At 42.7% G+C, this 19,528-nt stretch overlaps 1 protein-coding gene across 2 annotated transcripts in view; it reads right to left on the bottom strand.

Annotated features, from left to right (window-relative positions):
* CHLSN (cholesin) overlaps positions 1-19,528 on the bottom strand; it is a 140,110-nt gene that overhangs the window by 16,398 nt on the left and 104,184 nt on the right. For both annotated transcript variants that reach the window (XM_082199939.1, XM_082199940.1), the window contains exon 3: positions 10,242-10,429. In XM_082199939.1, the coding sequence (XP_082056065.1) occupies positions 10,242-10,429 (188 nt within the window). The remainder of the gene's footprint in view (positions 1-10,241; positions 10,430-19,528) is intronic.

The raw sequence follows: 19,528 nt of genomic DNA on the forward strand, positions 1-19,528 counted from the left end.
TAATGCACTCTCTAATGGTCTTAGTGGCTCCAGTGTTCCTACTACTAATCATAGCTGGGCAACAGTGGCACATAGGGTTGCCATATTCCCAAAAGTGAGTTTCCGGACAAAAAAATAAGTCCAGGTTTTCCTGGACGGTGAGCTTCAGCATCTCTTTTTCTAGAAAATAGCACTGGGAATATGGAAAAAGAAATGAAATGTAGGACAATGTCCTTAACCCTGGCATTACTAGCCTTACTGACTTAACCCAAGTAAATGATTTTTTGAAATCCAAGTCTTGATGGTGTTTTGCAAAACACATACCCTCTTGTACTTTGGCCTTAGGCCCCTCCTATTAGCAACAGAAACAACACCAGCTGACTCTGCAAGCAGCAGGTATTTTTCATGCAGAGACCTAAGGCATTATTATTATTATTATTCATACCATTCACTATTGTATGCTGCAACCCCAAAGAGTGTGTCCGAACCGAAAAAACTGCATAAATATTGTGACAGCTTTGCTGTATGCAGACACGATGGCAGGAGAACAAGGTTGCAGACAATAAAAAACTCAGCATCTCCAACAGTTAACATGCATTCAGTTTGCTAATTTAATTTCCTGTGGCCCCATATTAATTGGATATCAGAAAATGGGAAACAAATCTGGTAACAAATATAAAGAAAGATTCGTTTCTTATTTTTCTGGTTATTTTAAAAATGAGATACTACTTAAGCACAATCAAAGAGCTACTTTAGGAGCACATAGTGGAATTTTTGAAGAGAACTTCTACAAGTACCATTTAAATGAATGGGGTGTGTGCAAGAACACTACTCTGCGGGAGAACTTTCAAGCGGACTACACCCTTTGACTATTTTTCTTTCAAAAGCAACCCACCACTCTATGCACATGAGGTGAGTCGCCAACTTCTCAGATATAATAATAATAATTAATAATAATTTTATTTATACCCTGCCCGTTTGGCTGGATTTCCCCAGCCACTCTGGGCGGCCTCCAACAAAATATTAAAAATACATTAAAACATCAGACATTAAAAACTTCCCTAAGCAGGGCTGCCTTCAGATGTCTTCTAAAAGTCAGATAGTTGTTCATTTCCTTGACATCTGATGGGAGGGCGTTCCACAGGGCGGGCGCCACTACCGAGAAGGCCCTCTGCCTGGTTCCCTGTAACTTTGTTTCTCGCAGTGAGGGAACCGCCAGAAGGCCCTTGGCGCTGGACCTCAGTGTGAATCTGCCCACTTAGGCTGATCAATGGCTCTCCCTCATCAGAAAGCTTCAGGCTCAGTAAATAATCTGTGTAAGGAGAATCCATCCAGCTATTGGTAATCAGGACCCTTAGCTTTGTTTTGTTTCTTTACAAAAATGATTTATTTCAATAATCCAGTGGTGATACCAAGTGAAAGGAAGTTTTGTCCAAAACTACTGACTAGATTTTATAAAGTGTGTCTACTTCTCCAGTTCCTCCCTTCATAGGAGTGTTAGGGTTGATTCAGATACAGCTTTACTGTTCACTGTATTGTACTACTTAAATGTGGATTGCTAATCTGTTTTGTAAAAGAAAACCACCAGTACACAAACATATTTTACAGTGAGCTTGAGACAAAATATACTGAAATTGGATATTAGGATTTACAGATTACTAACTTCTTAGTTAAGAAAACACTAGTTTATCCTAACTTCTTAGACTAGAACGTAAGTTTTCTTGAAACAAGTATTAAAGAAAATGTTGATAGATTCAAGTGTAATAAACTGACATCTTTTACAAGAAGCTCCTCACTGACGAACTTGAGTTGAGAAAGGTCAGTAGAACCAAAAAAAATATGTTCTCAGAGGCAGAGAAAGTAGTCCCACAGGGGCCCAAAATTTTGATAGAAGTATATTGTTAGACACACCTGCTGAGACTCAGTTAGCTTTGCATAATTAAGTCCAGATTTTTCTCAGCATGGGCCTCTTGTCCGGTCATATAAACTGTTGACATGTTTTAAAATATGATGCATTATATAAATGTAACCAAACAACATGAGATAAATTTCCATGACTCAAGCGGGCAAACAACAATAATTCAAGGCAGCATGATAGCTGTGATGGATCTAGGACAGGGAAAATTTTAAAAAGCTCAATCCAGACTTTACAAAGCATTCAATAAAATATGAAACAACACACTATTTAAAAGAACTACAGTGGTACCTCGCAAGACGAATGCCTCGCAAGACAAAAAACTCGCTAGACGAAAGGGTTTTTGGTTTTTTGAGTTGCTTCGCAAGACGATTTTCCCTATGGGCTTGCTTCGCAAGACGGAAACGTCTTGCAAGTTTGTTTCCTTTCTCTTAACACCGTTAATACAGTTGCGACTTGACTTCGAGGAGCAACTCATAGAACACGGTGTGGTAGCCTTTTTTGAGGTTTTTAAAGACTTTGGTGATTTTTGAAGCTTTTCCAAAACTTTTCCGTCACTGTGCTTCGCAAGACGACAAAACTCACGGAACGAATTAGTTTCGTCTTGCGAGGCACCACTGTATAATACACTCACAAATATGTATTCATATTTCCTGCTAGTAAGGGGCAGAGGAAGGAAAGAGTGTTGTGTTTCTGTGCCACAAAGTAAATTTTTCTGGGATCTGAGAAACCAGGTCAGCTGTGGCAACCTCCCCAACCCCACCCTGAAAAAAATCATTTGTTACTAGGGCTGTCACTCAAATAAGGAAATCTTAATAAATCATATTAGTTCTAGATGATTAATTAATGAAATTGCATATATTTACATGAGAAAAAAGTTTCCCTTCTCATTCGGAGGAATGACTCTCTCCTAAAACAATGCAAGGCATTTGTAGTTAGGTATTTCTGTGTGTGGTATTTATAATCTTAAATCTGTAGACTGGTCTGCTGTTTTTAATAATTTATCGGATTAATCAACAAACATTTAAGCTTCAGTTGTGGCATTTTTATGCTTAGATTTGGATTCAGATGGTCAAACTAGTAGAGCTTCTGTTTGTCCTTCACTGTGCTACAGCCAAGAACTGGTTGGCCTTCTGGAGTAGTGCTGATTTCAACAGATACAGTAAAGATTTTGTATTGGTATCTGCCTGATATAAATTTAACTGGTCACTGCAAAGTTACAATACAGGCGGCAACCATTTTAGGCCAATTGAAGAAGGCAGAACAGGGGTGGAATGGGGGACAAAACTTATACGCACTCCACCAACTTGTATCGGGGCCGGGAACCCTCGCAAAACGGTTGCTGCCTGTATATTAGAGACTGCAAATTCTCCACCTACTTGGCAGGGAATACAAGGTAATCCTACTGCATTTTGCTATCTGACTGGGACAATTTGATCAAATACCTGTTTAAAAGACATGGCATTCCTAGACATTATTATAGGATAACTGAAGCTGCTGCCATATAAGCACCTCTTTCAAGTCACTTTAAATAACCTTTTTGGAAGGCACCCCACCTCTATCACCACACATAATTCCTCCTTAATTACCATATATAATTGTCTCTTTAAAGTTAGTTGAAAGCATTTCCCCCTTCGCAGTGGGGGGAGAGAAATGTCCTCAGCTATAGGAGCCTGCTGCTCCCCCTGAGAAGAAATTGGTTTTCCAACTCTTTACCTTGTTGACTTGTTTCCTTTGCAAACAGATTACAGCCAAACATCGTCTTCCGACAATGTTGGTATGCCAACCAACCAACACACTTAGGTCCTAAGAAGGTTTGAGTTTCTCATGCAAGAGGCAGGAAACAAAGAAAAATAAATAATAAGCACTGGCAAACCAGATTTGGTTTCACTGCTCTCCTGTCTGATCCGAGGGTGGAAAGACTTTAGACATCTGGAATCTACTTTGTTTCTTAATAAAGCCCCAAAGTAGACTAACCAGTCAGGGGCAACACAGTGGTGTGGTGGACATGAGGGCCCACAGGGAGAGAGTACACTTTACTAGGGCCTGGAGATCATAGGTGGCTTGTCCAGACTGCAACGCCATTCCCATGGAGGAGTCCAAAATATGAAAGTAATATTTACAGTTTATATAGTGCTGTGGAACATCCAAAGCATTTGAGATAATACTAGCTCAATGAAGCTAACAACCACCCTACAAGGTACAATTATTCTCATATTGCTTATCAGCAGTGGAGGCTGAGTGAGCAGTTTGCCTAAGTCTGCCTACTGACCTGATGTCTACAGGGAGATTTGAAATGGGGACTTCCTAGTGATTTATAGTGCTATGATGATTTACATCAGGAAATCCATTTAGGATAGACTTTCTTACCAAGTGGCCTGCAGGAGTCCTTCAACATTAACCCATGGGCTGCACACTGCCTTGCTGCATGGTGGTGGGGATAGTGAAGTCATAATTTGATGTTGGCACTAGGCTTTGGCACGGAGGCGCGAGACTCGGGTAGGGTCCTAGAACCCTGCTACTTCCTTCCCAAAGCTGGGAAAGCATTAACTAGGCTTTGGGAAGGAGGAAGGCGAACTCTAGAACCCTGTCAGAGCCTTGTGACTCCTGCCCAAAGCCCAATGCTATTCTTACCCTGCTTTGGGAAGGCAGTGAAAGGGCTGTTGTGGGGCATCAAATGTTGCTGAAGGCCACCTCAAAAGGCCTTGAAGGCCACATGCGGCCCTTGGGCCATGTGTTGGACCACCCTGATTTAGGAGACAGAGCAAACTATTGCTGATCTACTGTGTGAATGCTTAAAACAGCAATATGTCACCCACCTTCCCGCCCCCTCCATATTACACCTCATTTGATCACTACAAGTATGACATCACACCCAGAGAAAACAGTGGATATATATATATCTCCAGGAAACAGGGTAAAGGGTAAAGGTAAAGAGACCCCTGACCGTTAGGTCCAGTCGCAGATGACTCTGGGGTTGCAGCGCTCATCTCGCTTTACTGGCCGAGGGAGCCGTACAGCTTCCGGGTCATGTGGCCAGCATGACTAAGCCACTTCTGGTGAACCAGAGCAGCACACAGAAACACCATTTACCTTCCCGCCGGAGTGGTACCTATTTATCTACTTGCACTTCATGGTTTTGAACTGCTACGTTGGCAGGAGCTAGGACCAAGCAACGGGAACTCACCCCGTCGCGGGGATTCGAACCGCCGACCTTCTGATCGGCAAGCCCTAGGCTCTGTGCTTTAGACCACAGCACCACCCGCGTCCCCCAGGAAACAAGAGAACTTGCTAAATGTGACACACAGACAGGAACCTCTCTAGAACACACAAAGCTGCGAAGGAGGTCATTTAGGTACATGTTTGCTGCAATTCACACTTCCACACCTTTCACCATCTTTACCTAAAGTGAATTCTATTCAGACATCTGTAGGGATTTTTCATAAACACTGGAAGCATGTAACAATTATTTTGAAAATGTGATTTTTTAAAAAAGGTTTAAAATTAGTAGCAGGGCACGGTGAAAGCCTAAGGAGGCATCCAATACTATTTTTAGACTCCAGGTTAAAACTTTTAAAAAAGCAAAGTTAACTCAGGATTTTCAAATGGCTTGCTCTTTTTTCTATGGTGTGTTGTATAGGCAATTCATGGTACAGTATATTTTTTCAGTTCAGTTGTATACCACCCAGGAATCACTTTCTGAAGAGGAATAATAAGAAATATTTAAATAAAATGCACCAGAAGCTTTTGAGAGTTTTTTCCTGTTATGAGCATTTTGGCCAAAGCATACTAAGGGACAAACATATTCTCATTTCATTAGGGAGCCGGAGAAAACTTAATTATGCCCTCTGCTGGTTCTTTCAGATACTGGAGAGTTGTTTACATGGCCCAGGTCAGAAGTGACCATTTCTAGATAAGGTACCATGTGCTGACTAACATTTGCAATTCCCACCCACTCACTTTTATCTTTGTTGCTGATGCCAAAACATCTAAACATGCTTGTCATAAGGATCTATCCAGAACAATCAGCCCAAATAAAACAGTAAACAGAACATTTGGGAAATTGTGGGCGAACCCTTCTTTTTTTACTTCCTTGTTAAGAATGTTATCTCAGTATTTCCTGTTTTCTTCTACATCAAAAGCAGAATTATCAGTCTTCTCATTCCTGAAAATACACCCCCCCAAAAAAAAATAAGGAAGTCTTAGCTGGATCAGTTCTTAGAAGTCTACCATCTTCTCCTCTCGGGGGAAAAACAAGATAAATGTAGATAACCAAATAACTTGAGAAGCTTTTCAAAATTTTGAGGCTGATTTTTTTCTTCAACTTCAGCCCTTCCAAAGGCTCAACTGACTTAAAGAGAGTGTAGCTCAACAACACAAAGATTATGATGCCAATAGAAAGCAATGCCAGATATTTCTGCTTAATAACTAAACACAATAGTGAACAATACCAGGAACGAACAAACACCAAACTATGCAACTTAATTCATCATTTTATTTTATTTTATTTTTAAAATTATACACCACCCTTTTAGCATTAGTTATACCAAAACACAGGTTCCAGTTGGCTTTCTTTGTGGAAAGCTGCTGCTTGACATGGCTTCTGAAAAGTTAGGTGGATTCTCATCTAAATAGTCGGGCATGACTAAGTTCTTTCATTAATCTGTTCTTTATACTGCAGGTATTCACACTCCTTCAATTACAAGGTGTTATTAGCATCGGAAGTCACTTTAAGGTGTTTCCTTCAACCATGGAAATTTGTAATGACTATCCCATTATGTTATGAGTGATTTCCTGTTTAAAGTCTGCACTGAGAAAGGCAAGGAGTGAGGCCCAGAGGATTGCCAGATGGTATGCCAATGATTACTGGCTAAAGCTGTGTCAGAGCATTCAACTCACTTGCAAAATGTATGAAGGTATGAAGAAAGCCTTTGGACCAATAGTCAGGAAAACCGTACCACTGAAAACCTTGTCTGGAGAGATCATCACAGACTGCATCAAGCAGATGAGCACTATCAAGAACAGCACTTGCAGAAAAACATGATTGCTGATACAGCAGTTGACAGCATCCAGACTTTGGAAGAGCTGGATGTCTCTCCCTTCCTTAACTATCAGGCATGTGATAAAGCCCCAGGACAAGACGGAATCTCAAGTGAAGTGATGAAAGCCAGCTTCAACTCCCCCCTCATGATGCACCTCCATGGCCTTCCCTTGCAATGCTGGGAAACAGGATCCGTGCCACAAGACAAGTACGACTCCAGCATTCCGGCCCTCTACAAGAACAAAGGTGACCACTATGGGCATGTTTAGCCTGGAGAAGAGGAGGTTAAGGGGTGATATGATAGCCATGTTCAAATATATAAAAGGATGTCACATAGAGGAGGGAGAAAGGTTGTTTTCTGCTGCTCCAGAGAAGCGGACACGGAGCAATGGATCCAAACTACAAGAAAGAAGATTCCACCTAAACATTAGGAAGAACTTCCTGACAGTAAGAGCTGTTCAACAGTGGAATTTGCTGCCAAGGAGTGTGGTGGAGTCTCCTACTTTGGAGGTCTTTAAGCAGAGGCTTGACAACCATATGTCAGGAGTGCTCTGATGGTGTTTCCTGCTTGGCAGGGGGTTGGACTCGATGGCCCTTGTGGTCTCTTCCAACTCTATGATTCTATGATTCTATGACTGCAACAGCTACCGAAAAATCTCCCTGCTGAGTACTGTGGGGAAAGTCTTCGCCCATGTAGTTCTCAACAAATTACAGTTACTCACTGACAGGGTTTATCCTGAGTCACAAAGCCGGTTTAAATCTCAGAGGTCAACAGTCAACTTGATATTCACACTGCGTCAGCTGCAGGAGAAATGCTGAGAGCAGAGTCGCCCCTTGTACATCACCTCCAAAGACCTGACAAAGGTCTTTGACATTGTCAACCGAAAAGGACACTTCATTACTCAATATGGAAGGATGCCCACCTAAGCTCCACAAGATGGTTGTCCTTCCACAAGAACATGTGTAGCACCTTCCACTATGACAGCTCATACTTGGATGCCTTCCCTATAAAGAGCAGTGTGGAACAGGGCTGTGTTTTCTCCAGTACAGCATAGGAGAATGTGATGATAATGACCAATACCAAGATGAAGGTCTACCAGGCTTGAATGTTGAGCACACTGCTTCATTGTAGTGAGATGTGAGCAACTTACTTCTGCCAGCAACAATGGTGAAGAATCCCAGCTATGCTCCATATTGAGAATATTGCTGTCATTTGGCTATCACTCCATTATGAGGGTTATGTCACAAAAAACACATGTTCCCCTGGCTTGGAAGGCAATTAATTTCCTCCCTCCACACTAAAAAGTTATAAGCAACCATTTAGCCTGCCTGTGTGTTTTAGTCCTAAGTACTGCTGGAGATCAGATACTGGAGCTATTTCAAGTGGTAACCTATATTTTGTAACATGCTAGTCTTCTGGATTTTAGAGTGGAAACTGGGTTGCTGTTGGGAAAAAATAAACACCACCTTTGTGTTTATCTGGGTCCTGTAATTGGCTGTAGCCTGTTATGGAAGCTTTTTACTTTTAACCACCCCCTCTCCCTTTTATCCCCTACTGGAATTTTAAGTTTGTCCCCCTCACCCTGGCCCAATATCTAATTACAGTAAATCATTATTTGAAGTCTGGAACCACTCACTTACCCTGGCATATAATTATAAAACCCTGGTATTCAAATATAAGGCTTTGTTCTTCACCAAACTTTCTAAAATGTACAACCCTTTTAGTTCTTTTCTATCAACCAAATGTTATGTAATACTTTGCCTCGAATCATTAAAGCTGCATGACTTTAAGACACTTCATGCAATTTCAGTGCATATGGAAAAACAATGACTTATTTCTATTTGGAAAAACAATGACTTATCTCCATTTAATCATCTTATTAAATACAAAATAACTAACTGCACAAAGGTTGTGTGAATGTTCAAAGTGTGTGCCGCAACCTTTTTGGTTTATTGCTGCTTTGATATGTGTTTCTAAAGGTCTGGTTTAGGGTTTCTGATCTCTCTCTTTTTCTTCACTTGCAAACCTCTTCTGGGATTCAAGGCACAAATAGTGTTGTCCACTCTTGCAGGAGGACGTCTGGCCTGAATATAATTGGTTTCGCCTGCTTTATGTCACCTTGTTATGGGATCAGTGCAGACATGACGTTGCCTCCCTCCTAAGTACTATTCAGAAACTGAGAGCCAGCCTCCAGATTTACACCGTACCCCTTCCCATTCTCATTCCCTCTTAATAAAAAAATTCCTTCCAGTAGCACCTTAAAGACCAACTAAGTTAGTTCTTGGTATGAGCTTTCGTGTGCATGCACACTTCTTCAGATACTGGTATCTGAAGAAGTGTGCATGCACACGAAAGCTCATACCAAGAACTAACTTAGTTAGTCTTTAAGGTGCTACTGGAAGGATTTTTTTTATTTTGACTATGGCAGACCAACACGGCTACCTATCTGTAACTCATTCCCTCTTGCGAGTGAATTGCCTCTTCTGCATTAACTGTGGTTAAGGGAAATGTCAGCACTCAACTTCCCTGCAGTACTTGCTGAACAAGGGTTCCCACTTAATTTCAGACTATGTATGTGCTACAACAACCATGCTGAAACTAAGCAGATCTGTGGTTGGTCAGTACCTGGATGAGAGGCTACCTGTGCATCCTACAAATGCCAGCTTGAGAGTGGGAGACAACTATACAAAATAAACCAGGAATTTGGGAGGAGTAAATAGGCCGGGATCCAAACACAGAACCAGTTCCATGAGCCCATGAGGGATTTAAATTTGCTTTTCTATAACACAAGTCCCACTCCTCATACTGCCACATGGGATGCTGCTTTTGAAACTGCAAAGAGTTTGTGATATTGTGCATATGCATATGGGGCCACCGAGTTAAGAAAGAAAGAAAGCCACTTAGGAGAGCATAAGGAGACAATTTGTAACCCAATCATTCATTTTGTATCACTATGCATAGATTTTATATGCTCTCGTTGAAAGGATTGTCAGAAAGCCTGGCTTGCATCAGTCCCACACCAACTGAAGTAGGTCTCCCAATATTAACCTGAACTCTAAGAACTTGTACTTTAACCAACCTGTTGAAGTTATCACCATTTAAACCTAATCCTAAACTTCCTGGAAACAAGTTTCGTTGAAATAGCTGGAATTTGCCTCCACTTGGTGCTTCAGGAATAAAATTTGGTAGCAAGTTCAAAACAGATGACGTATTCTGAACATTTACCCCAAAGGCACACTCCATTGTCTTCTGAGACAGATGGAAGCCAACAACTCTTGAGGAATCTTCAAAGCTATTGAACTTACCTAGTTAAATAGTTTAGTGCCAACTCTGATGGTGATGGTTTCTTAGGTTCTACTTTCTTAACTACGATCCCTTTTTCTCGCATTAATCTCTTTTCTTCCTTCTTGCGCTCTTTCTTCAGCTTTCTTTCCAACGTCCTCTTTTCCTCTGGAGAAAGTTCTTCATCTGTATCCTCCTCTGGTTTCTTTTCCTGAATAACAAAAGTACAATATTCAATCTACTGTTTATTAGAAAATGTCCCAGTTTCTATGTTGATAGGCAGGGTGCAGGTGAGGGGAGGGTCTAAATGCTGGATAAACATCACGGTAGGCTGTATGGTACCTCTTTATGAACAGCACACAGATACATATTTGTTGCCATCTTGTCAATGGAGGCAGAGCCACCCACTGTCAGGAGACATCTTTACCTCATACAGCAATGCTCCTGTGTGCAGAATGAAAAGCAGTCATTCACTTATATGGGAGAAAAGAAAAGGGGTGCATACAGAGACACCACTGAGGTGAGTAAAACAAACAAGCTTCCTGCTCCTGGAGTAAGGGGTGAGTTTTGCTCACTCCACAGCCCACCTACTTCATTCCATCAAACTGAATTTTAATTATTTATGAAAAACTTATTTATATAGTCAAACCTGGGTTCCCAAACGCTTCCGTTTTGGAATGTTTTGGCTCCTGAACACTCAAAACTGTTATTTTGGGTGTTCTGTGTTTTGGGTGTTCCGGGTTTCAAATGTTTTTCGAAAGCAGAACATCTGATGTGGCTTCCTCTTGAGTGCAAGAAGCTCCTGCAGCCAATCAGAACGGGCTTCCGGAACGAATTACATTCAACAACTGAGGTTTGATTGTACTGCCTTCCACATTAAAATTATAACACAAATAAAAGAGAGACAATAGTCCAAGGCAGAGTTAAATCATAACCAGCACACTGTGACAGCCACTGAGAACTGAACAAGCTTTCATTTGCAAAACCCCACCTATTCACCTACATTATCTTCACTGTGGTTTCCATTCCTTCCCATGATGCTACAGCGTGACAGCATTTTGCTTTCATGAAAGTGAGAGAGAACTTATGCCATAATAAACCTTTTAGTCTTTAACACAATACTCTTTGTGGCTTTTGCCGCAACTAGCACCTCTGCAAAATGAATGCTGAAAACTCCCTAGGTGAGGTACGTCCAACATTCAACAGGTTGCAACCCACCATCCAATATAAAAAACTGGCAGTGATCCACCACACTCTCCCATGGTCATTCTTCAACTTAAACATATTATATTTAGCTGGGGAAACCCAGCCAGATGGGCGGGGTATAAATAATAAATTATGATTATACAATAATAACAAATTATTACCCCCACACTAGCCCCTTCACAGGGCCGCTGGTGCACATGGGAAGCCAACACGCCCCAAAATGTCCACTTCCCCCTTTACCGGATAAAAAAGTGACGTGGGAAGGGGCAGCAGCGGCTTACTTTTGAATAAATGCAGATAGGCTGGAGCTGGAAAGGTGGGGAAATCTCAGCATCCATGCAGAACTAGGAGGGAGATGGTTTTCTTTCCATGGGAACTGGCGGGAGGGGGGAGAGCGAGGAGAAACGTCATGGTCTCTCTCTCGCGCTTCCCTTCCCTCGGCTCCATTTCCTGGCTGGTCAGTTGGCTGGGCACCTCCGCAGCTGCAGCCCATGCAGAGCCCGCACATCTCATTTTTGCCTGCCTGCTCAGGGTTGCAGCTTGTAGGGGGCGGAAGCAGGTGCCTTGCGCCTGTCTGGACTGGCCAGCTGACTGGGCGTCGGGCAAAGCCGGTGGCCGAGCAGGGTACTTGAAGCGGCCATGATGGACCAAAATTCTCAAGTGATCCCCGAGTCAATCGTGGTCAACGCATTGGACATACATGCCCTAGATAAATAAAATTAAATATTCATTTACAAATTAAAAACATTTTTACTTGGGTTACCCACATCAGTTTAGTGGTGCCCAAGGAAGATTCCATCTCATACATACATATATCTCACATACATTAGACATAAAATTAGAACTAAAATGAAAACAGACAGATAGGCTTGCTTTGGTCATAACAGCAGAAAGCTAGCAGCATGTTTTCTCAGAATTAAATCCTACTGTGATTTAAATGATATTTGCTTCTTATCAATTTTGTTTCTCTATTTAGAATAATTATATCACAAGCAAAAACAATAAAATTCAGCAATGCAAAGAGCAAATACACATACAAAAAGCATTAAAAGCATGGAACAACCACCTGTCAACACCTCCATGCTGTTAGGATTCAACCTTCATTCAGCTCATTATCAGTTCTACGCACCTGGATCACCTCACCTGACTCAGCTGACAATGAGAAACAGGGACAAGTGCCACCAGCACATTCACTGCACATCACTATAAATCTTCTAATGACCCCACCCTGAGATTTCACAGAGATGTTAAAAAGCATGGGAGGAGAACTGAAAGCTTACAGGACCCTGCAGCACAAATGTTGAGCAGACATCTTTGAATGCTGCTTTCTGAAATCAACCTTTAGGTACGAGTGGAAACACCATAACGCTGTGCCTCCAACTCCCACCTCATCTCACTGTACATGCTGCACTGCATTTATCAATTTAGGATTAATTTCGTTGTTACTTTCTTGCAATAACCGTATGTGTCGCTTGTGTGTCCAGTGATACTGTGGTGTGACAAATTTTCAGAGAAGCATGTGACTGTCTCACACAAAAGGCTTCACCTCTCTAGGAAGCATGTTTTAGGGCTCATATGTGAAGTAGACACACTTGCAGGTTCCGACACAAATGTAACATGATGTCCATGATTTAACTTCACAGCATGAATTGAATAAGGCATCCAGGCTTGATAGTATTCCTCCATCTGTACTAAAAGAGAATTTGAATCGACAGGTGCCCTTTTTAGCATCATTTTACACGTTGTGTGTTAAGATGAGCTGTGCTCCCCATATATCATAAGGCAATTGTAGTGTCTATTGGGTGAGGGGAGAGATATGGAAGTAAGAAGTTGAAAGTCTTAGAGATGAATAAATTGGCTCCAGACCAAGCCATATAGTTGTAGATCACTGTTTCTTTTTGTACCATCATGCAGCAGAGTACTCCAATCAAAGTGGGGGAGGCGTTAACCTTTCTGTGCTTTTGATTTAGTTCCAAGGAATTTGTTATGTGTAAAGCTGGAGGCCCTGTCTATTCACAAGAGGCCTTTGTTTTGAATTTGGAAAATGTCTAGTCAAACTGAAATGTAGGTTCACTGTGGACAAGTGAGAACCTCTCTGATCCAATTTCAACTACAAGAACAGTATATCAAGGATGTGTGTTTTCTCCACTTCTGTTCACTCTTTTAAAAGTGCTATTTTACTTTAGCAATTGTCCACTGTTACACTAACAGTGGTTTCCACAAACACTGAGCTCTAGATTTTTTAAAGGCTAACTCTGTTATCTGGTTGCTGATGGGAGCTGCAATCTGGATTAAAGATGCTGTGCCATATGTGGATGCCGTGCAGGCACTCATCCTCTGGTCTATTCTTGGCGTTCTTAAATGAGTTGGGGCTTCAGCTTTTTATTTGTAAGTTGGATTTCAACCAGTGAGCTCTTACGCTCATTACCCTGAACCTTTCGATTTGATTATACTGTAATGCAGTTGTACATTCTTTTGGCGAACTATGCTTCGCATCAATGAAAGCTGCTTTGGAACAAGATATATGCATTGGGCTTTTCACCTGAGGCTTTGATAATAATGGGTGCTAATCACGCTAAAATTAGGGATTTAGACCTCCAAAATATTTGATATCCAGCAAATATGCCTGCTCCCTGTTAATAATTTAATCCAATTGTGGGATTAAATTGACAAAATACTTAATAGAATCATAGAGTTGGAAGGATCATCTAGTCCAACTACTGCAATGCAGGAATCTCAGCCACAGCATCCATGACAAATGGCCATCCAACCTCTGATGAAAAACCTCCAAGAAAGGAGAGTCCAGAACCTCCCAAGGGAAACCGTTCCACTGTCAAACAGCTCCTACTAGTTTATCCTGATGCTTGGTCAGAATCACCTTTCTTGTAACTTGAAGCCATTGGTTTGAATCCTAGCCTACAGAGCAAGAGAAAACAAGCTTACTCCATCTTCCATGTGACAGCCCTTTAGATATTTGAAGATGGCTATCCTATCTCCTCTCAGTTTCCTCTTTTTCAGGCTAAACATACCCAGCCCCTTCAACCTTTCCTCATAAGACTTAGTTTCCAGACCCTTGATCAGCTTGGTTGCCCTCCTCTGCACACGTTCCAGCTTGTCAACATTCTTCTTAAACTGTGGTGCCAAGAATGGATACAGTATTCCAGGTATGGTCTGGCCAAGGCAGAATAGAGGGGTACTATGACTTCCTTTGATCTGGACACTACTGTTGATGTCACTTAGAATAACATTTCCTTTTTTGCTGTTGCATCACACTGTTGTCTCACATTAAGCTTGTGGTCCACCAAGACCCCTAGATCCTTTTCACATGTACTACTGACAAACTGGGTGTACCCAGTTTTATTTTTGTGCAGCTGATTATTCCTGCCTAAGTGTAGAACCTTACATTTGTCCCTACTGAAATTCATTTTGTTAGCTCAGGCCCAGTTCTCCAATCTGTTAATGTTATTTTGAATTCTGATTCTGTCTTCTGCAGCATTAGCTACCCCTCTCAGTTTGGTGTCATCTGCAAATTTGATGAGCATCCCCCCAGTTCCTCCATCCAAGTAGTTTATAAAGACGTTGAACAACAATGGACACAGGACAGAACCCTGCGGCACCCCACTTGTCAAGTCAGAAATTAGGATCTACAGGGGAGGCTCTTCTTTGCTTTCTGATAGTGGTGGAGGACTGAATGGCAAGGATGGCAAGAGGTCCTTCTTTGTGGCTGTGCCCAAACAGCAGCATCTCCTTCTCTAGGAAGTTCAGTTGGCCCCTACTCTTAATCATCTCTTATTTGGTCAAAATGTTTGTTCTGACATGTCAGGTTGCGTGTTTTTAATAGACTAGCACCATTTTTTAAAAGGGTTTTGATCTGCTGCTTTGTGTGTTTTTTAAAGCTTTTATGGCTGTATTGATTTTTTTTTTTTGTTTCTTGTGGATATTTTTGAAAGTTGCAAGCTGCCCTGAGCACCGCAACTGCAAAAAAGGCAAAGGACACCTTTTCTAAATAACTCAGTTTCCCACATTCCATTTCTAAGGCAGTGTTTCCCAAACGTTTTTGGGCAACGGCACACCTGTTTACCGGAAAAAAATCTCGCGGCACACCACCATTAAAGCCCCGCCCCGTGACGTCAGCGCGCAGCGTCACGCCGGGAGGGATGCACAAAAGTGAACGTTTTTTCCCTTCCCCTTGCCGGGGTGGGAGGAGGCAGCAGAGCGAGGGACTGAGGGACGGCGGCAGCTGAGGCGGCGGCGGCTGTTGTGGTGGTGGCGGCGATAGCGGGCGGAGGAGGAGCCGTCGCCGGGAGTTGCTGCTGCTGCTGTTGCTGCTGCTGCCCGGACATGCCGGCCTCCTCCTCCTCCGCTGTCTCGCGCTCCTCCCTTTTGCGCGCGCTGCCCCGCCGCTCGGCACCACCACCGCGGAGCCGCCCCCGGCTTGACGCGGATCCTCGCCGCTGCCGCTTCTCGCCGCCCGACTCGCCCGCCTCCCTCCCACGGCACACCAGCCGGTGTCTCACGGCACACTAGTGTGCCGCGGAACACCGGTTGGGAAACACTGTTCTAAGGGTACACATAAAAAAACACACTTCAGCCTCATGACTGGAGGTTATGACTAATGCCCTACACACACCCTACCTGTAGCTACTGTAGCAACCCTCACTGTAAATCTTGAGTACAAGCAGGAAAAACAAGACGATGCCCATTCCTTTTAGAATTGATTAGATGTCAGATACCTTGTTCCTGAGCCTGGCTGGATGTTAACCCAGCTTCCTAGTGCTACATGTTCACTCTGCCTTCACCCGTGTCCCACCTCCTCAGTTTGTTACAGCGCAACTTTCAAAGATATGGGGGAAAGAGACATTTTTAAATAAATAACTGAACAGAGGTCAAAAGCGTGACACAAAGATTCACCCGTCACATGTTGCACAGGGAGATGATAAAACATCTGAGGTCAAAGCCACATTGAGATCAAAGTCCACAGGAGTTTCACCACTGGCTTACCTGATATTAGGGTTGATTGTAAGCATCAAAAACAGGGGCTGCAATTGTTGGCAGAATATTTAATAACTGAAGATTGGGGGGGGGGAATCAAGAGCTCAAATAAAAGTAAGGAAATAATTGTATCACAGGATGCAGAATGTTCATACAATAAGCCATTGTTTAGGGAATGCTATTTAACGAAACGAGAACCAAGTGGGTGTGGGGAGGGAACAGCAAGAAGTTTGCTTATTGCCAAACTGTTTCTTAAAGATTATTTTAACAGCTAGACACACTTAAGTCTTCTTTGTGGAACAATCTAATTGTTTGTTGTATTTGCCTCAGCTGCAAAGCGTTTGAATTAAAATGAGACTAATTCCTTCATGAGAATGTATCTGATAACATAGGCCTTCCTTTTCTCCACTACAGTATATGCTTATCACTTCTCACCCTCCTACACATTCCTCACATTATCAAAAATTTCTTTATTTGCAGTCCTCCTCTGTTTCCCCCCCTCCCCCAGTTGGGAAACAACCAAAACTATACAAGCAACTGTTGTTCTGTAGCAAAACCCCAGCAGAAAACACCGACCCTTGTAAACACCTTCATTTGGAAGATACGGTAATCACATCCCTATATCTATACAAGCTACCGTATTTTTCGCTCTAAAGGACACACTTTTTCCCCTTCAAAAATGAAGGGGAAATGTGTGTGCGTCCTATGGAGCGAAGAAGCCATAGCCCCGTGACCCTCTCCCGGCTGGAGCCTCTTTAGCCGCACACCACTTCTCCAGCCGGGAGAGGGTCGCGGGGGGCTTCTTTAGCTAAACAAGCCCCCCGAGACCCTCTCCCGGCTGGAGAGGTGACGGGCAGTTTTGGCAGGAGCCTCTATAGCCGCGCGTCACCTCTCCAGCCAGGATAGTGCGCGCGCGGCTAAAGCAGCCCCCCACGACCCTCTCCCAGCTGGAGAGGTGACGCGCGACTATGGCAGGAGCCTCTCCGCTGCGCGCCTTTCCCCGCTCCCCGACCTGCTCTTTGGGGCTGGTGGTGGGCTTCCCCCTGCCAGCCCCAAAGAGCAGGTCAAAAGGAACCTGAAGCCCGGAGAGCGAGAGGGGTCGGTGGGCACCGACCCCTTTCGCTCTCCAGGCTTCCAAGGCCTGAAGGCGACTGAACGCACCTTAAACAGCACTTTGTTTTAGAGGGGGAAAACAAGAGGGGGAAAATTCTCCCCCTCTCTGCGCAGCGCCTCCTGCCGCTTCGCTGAAGGGGTGCTGGGCAGAGAGGGGGAGAATTTTTTTTTCTTGTTTTCCCCCCTCTAAAACAAGGTGCGTCCTATTGTCCGGTGCGTCTTATAGAGCGAAAAATACGGTATGTGCTGTTCTCCCTTGTCATGGGGTTTACCCACATGAGTAAAGGATTCCTTCACCCAGGTAACCTACAAGGGAACAGTCAGTATGTCAACTACTTTAAAGCAAGACGTACAACACTTTCAGATTCAAGCCTCCTAGCACAAGTATTTAAGAGAATGTGAAATATTTTTATAACTTTTCAAGCACCACTAATTGCTCTGTGCCTTCTGCTCTTAATGATACCCTCATCCACTTTTCTGCATATTGTGGCATATTATTATTGTATTTAATTCAGTAATATCCAGTTCTATGTTGGCCTGGTGGACTGTTTCCCCACAATTTAAGGCTTTGGTAGAGAGTGACGACAAGGGGGTCTCTTTCCACAAAAGGGAAGATTGTAGCTGAATTCAGGGCTGAGCCAGCCTTTTTTTCTGAGATGCATTTATCCAAAACCCTGGGAGAGTATCTGCAACAGTGGTTCAGAAAAGATGGGCTTTTTTTCACAGGTACACATAGCAGCAGTTATACTGTAACCAAATAAAGCAAATAAAAAAAAATGTAAGATAGAATAACAATAAAATAAATATACAAAGGTAGAAAAGAATGACCAGAGTTTTGGCAGTCAATGCCAAAACATTGCACTAGCTCCAGAAAGTTCCAAGACAAGGCTCTGCACAGGTGTCCACACAGAAGCTTAAAGCTTAAAAAAAAACCCCAAAACAACAACAAGGGAGAGGGCAAAAAAATATATATGGGCAGGTGAGTTTAAAACTCAGCAAGTGGCAACTTTTGGATTATGGGAGCAATAAGTACTAATTCCTTCCTATCAGGCATCTAGCACTACTGCACAAATGAAACTGTTGGATTTGGAAAAGGGTGGCTTGCTAGAGGCCATAATAAATAATGGCATAAGCATTAGCTCAGTAATTCTTACAATAACTCTGCAAAGTAGGTATTATCATCCTAGATGGAGGAAGTAGAGATTGAGAGAAAGCAGCTACTCAAGAAAGATCATGGCTGAGGCAAGATGCAAATTGTGGATTTCCTGAACAGTACAGTGGTACCTTGGGTTAAGTACTTAATTCGTTCTGGAGGTCCGTTCTTAACCTGAAATTGTTCTTAACCTGAAGCACCACTTTAGTTAATGGGGCCTCCTGCTGCTGCCGTCCCGCTGGAGCACAATTTCTGTTCTCCTCCTGAAGCAAGGTTCTTGACCCAAGGTAATATTTCTGGGTTAGCAGAGTCTGTAACCTGAAGCGTATGTAACCCAAGGTACCACAATATATCAGAATCTTGGTCTACTACATAAGCCAGCTTTTAGGTTATGCTACTGCAATACTTTCTCCCACTTTTATTGGGCTCACATAAAACATCCTCTTAAGGCTGCATCAATCAGTAACTAATTATAAGAGGAACTTGATGTGGAATTTTCCAGGGAAGGTGCCTGCAGTTTACCTGAGCAAGAAGAACAATCTTAACTGCTGTGAAAGCTCGCAAAGGGCCTACGTGGGCTTTCAAACTGAGAAGTATGCCTATGAAGAAGTGGCAAGAAAGTAATTATGGAGCGCACACTAGGAGAGCATAAGTGTGGGGGGAGGAAGCATACTTCTGAGAATAGATGGACAATATGGGTAGCTATTGGACAGGACTATTAGAAGCATCAAAACAGTGGGATATGCTTGTCTCTATTTTTTTTAAAATAATATTTATTGCTTTTACAACAATTTAAACACTACCAAAAAACAAAAACAAAGAAAAAACAATACATTACAATACAAA

Source organism: Podarcis vaucheri (genome assembly GCF_965113315.1).
Source record: "Podarcis vaucheri genome assembly, chromosome: 14".
NCBI lineage: Eukaryota > Metazoa > Chordata > Lepidosauria > Squamata > Lacertidae > Podarcis > Podarcis vaucheri.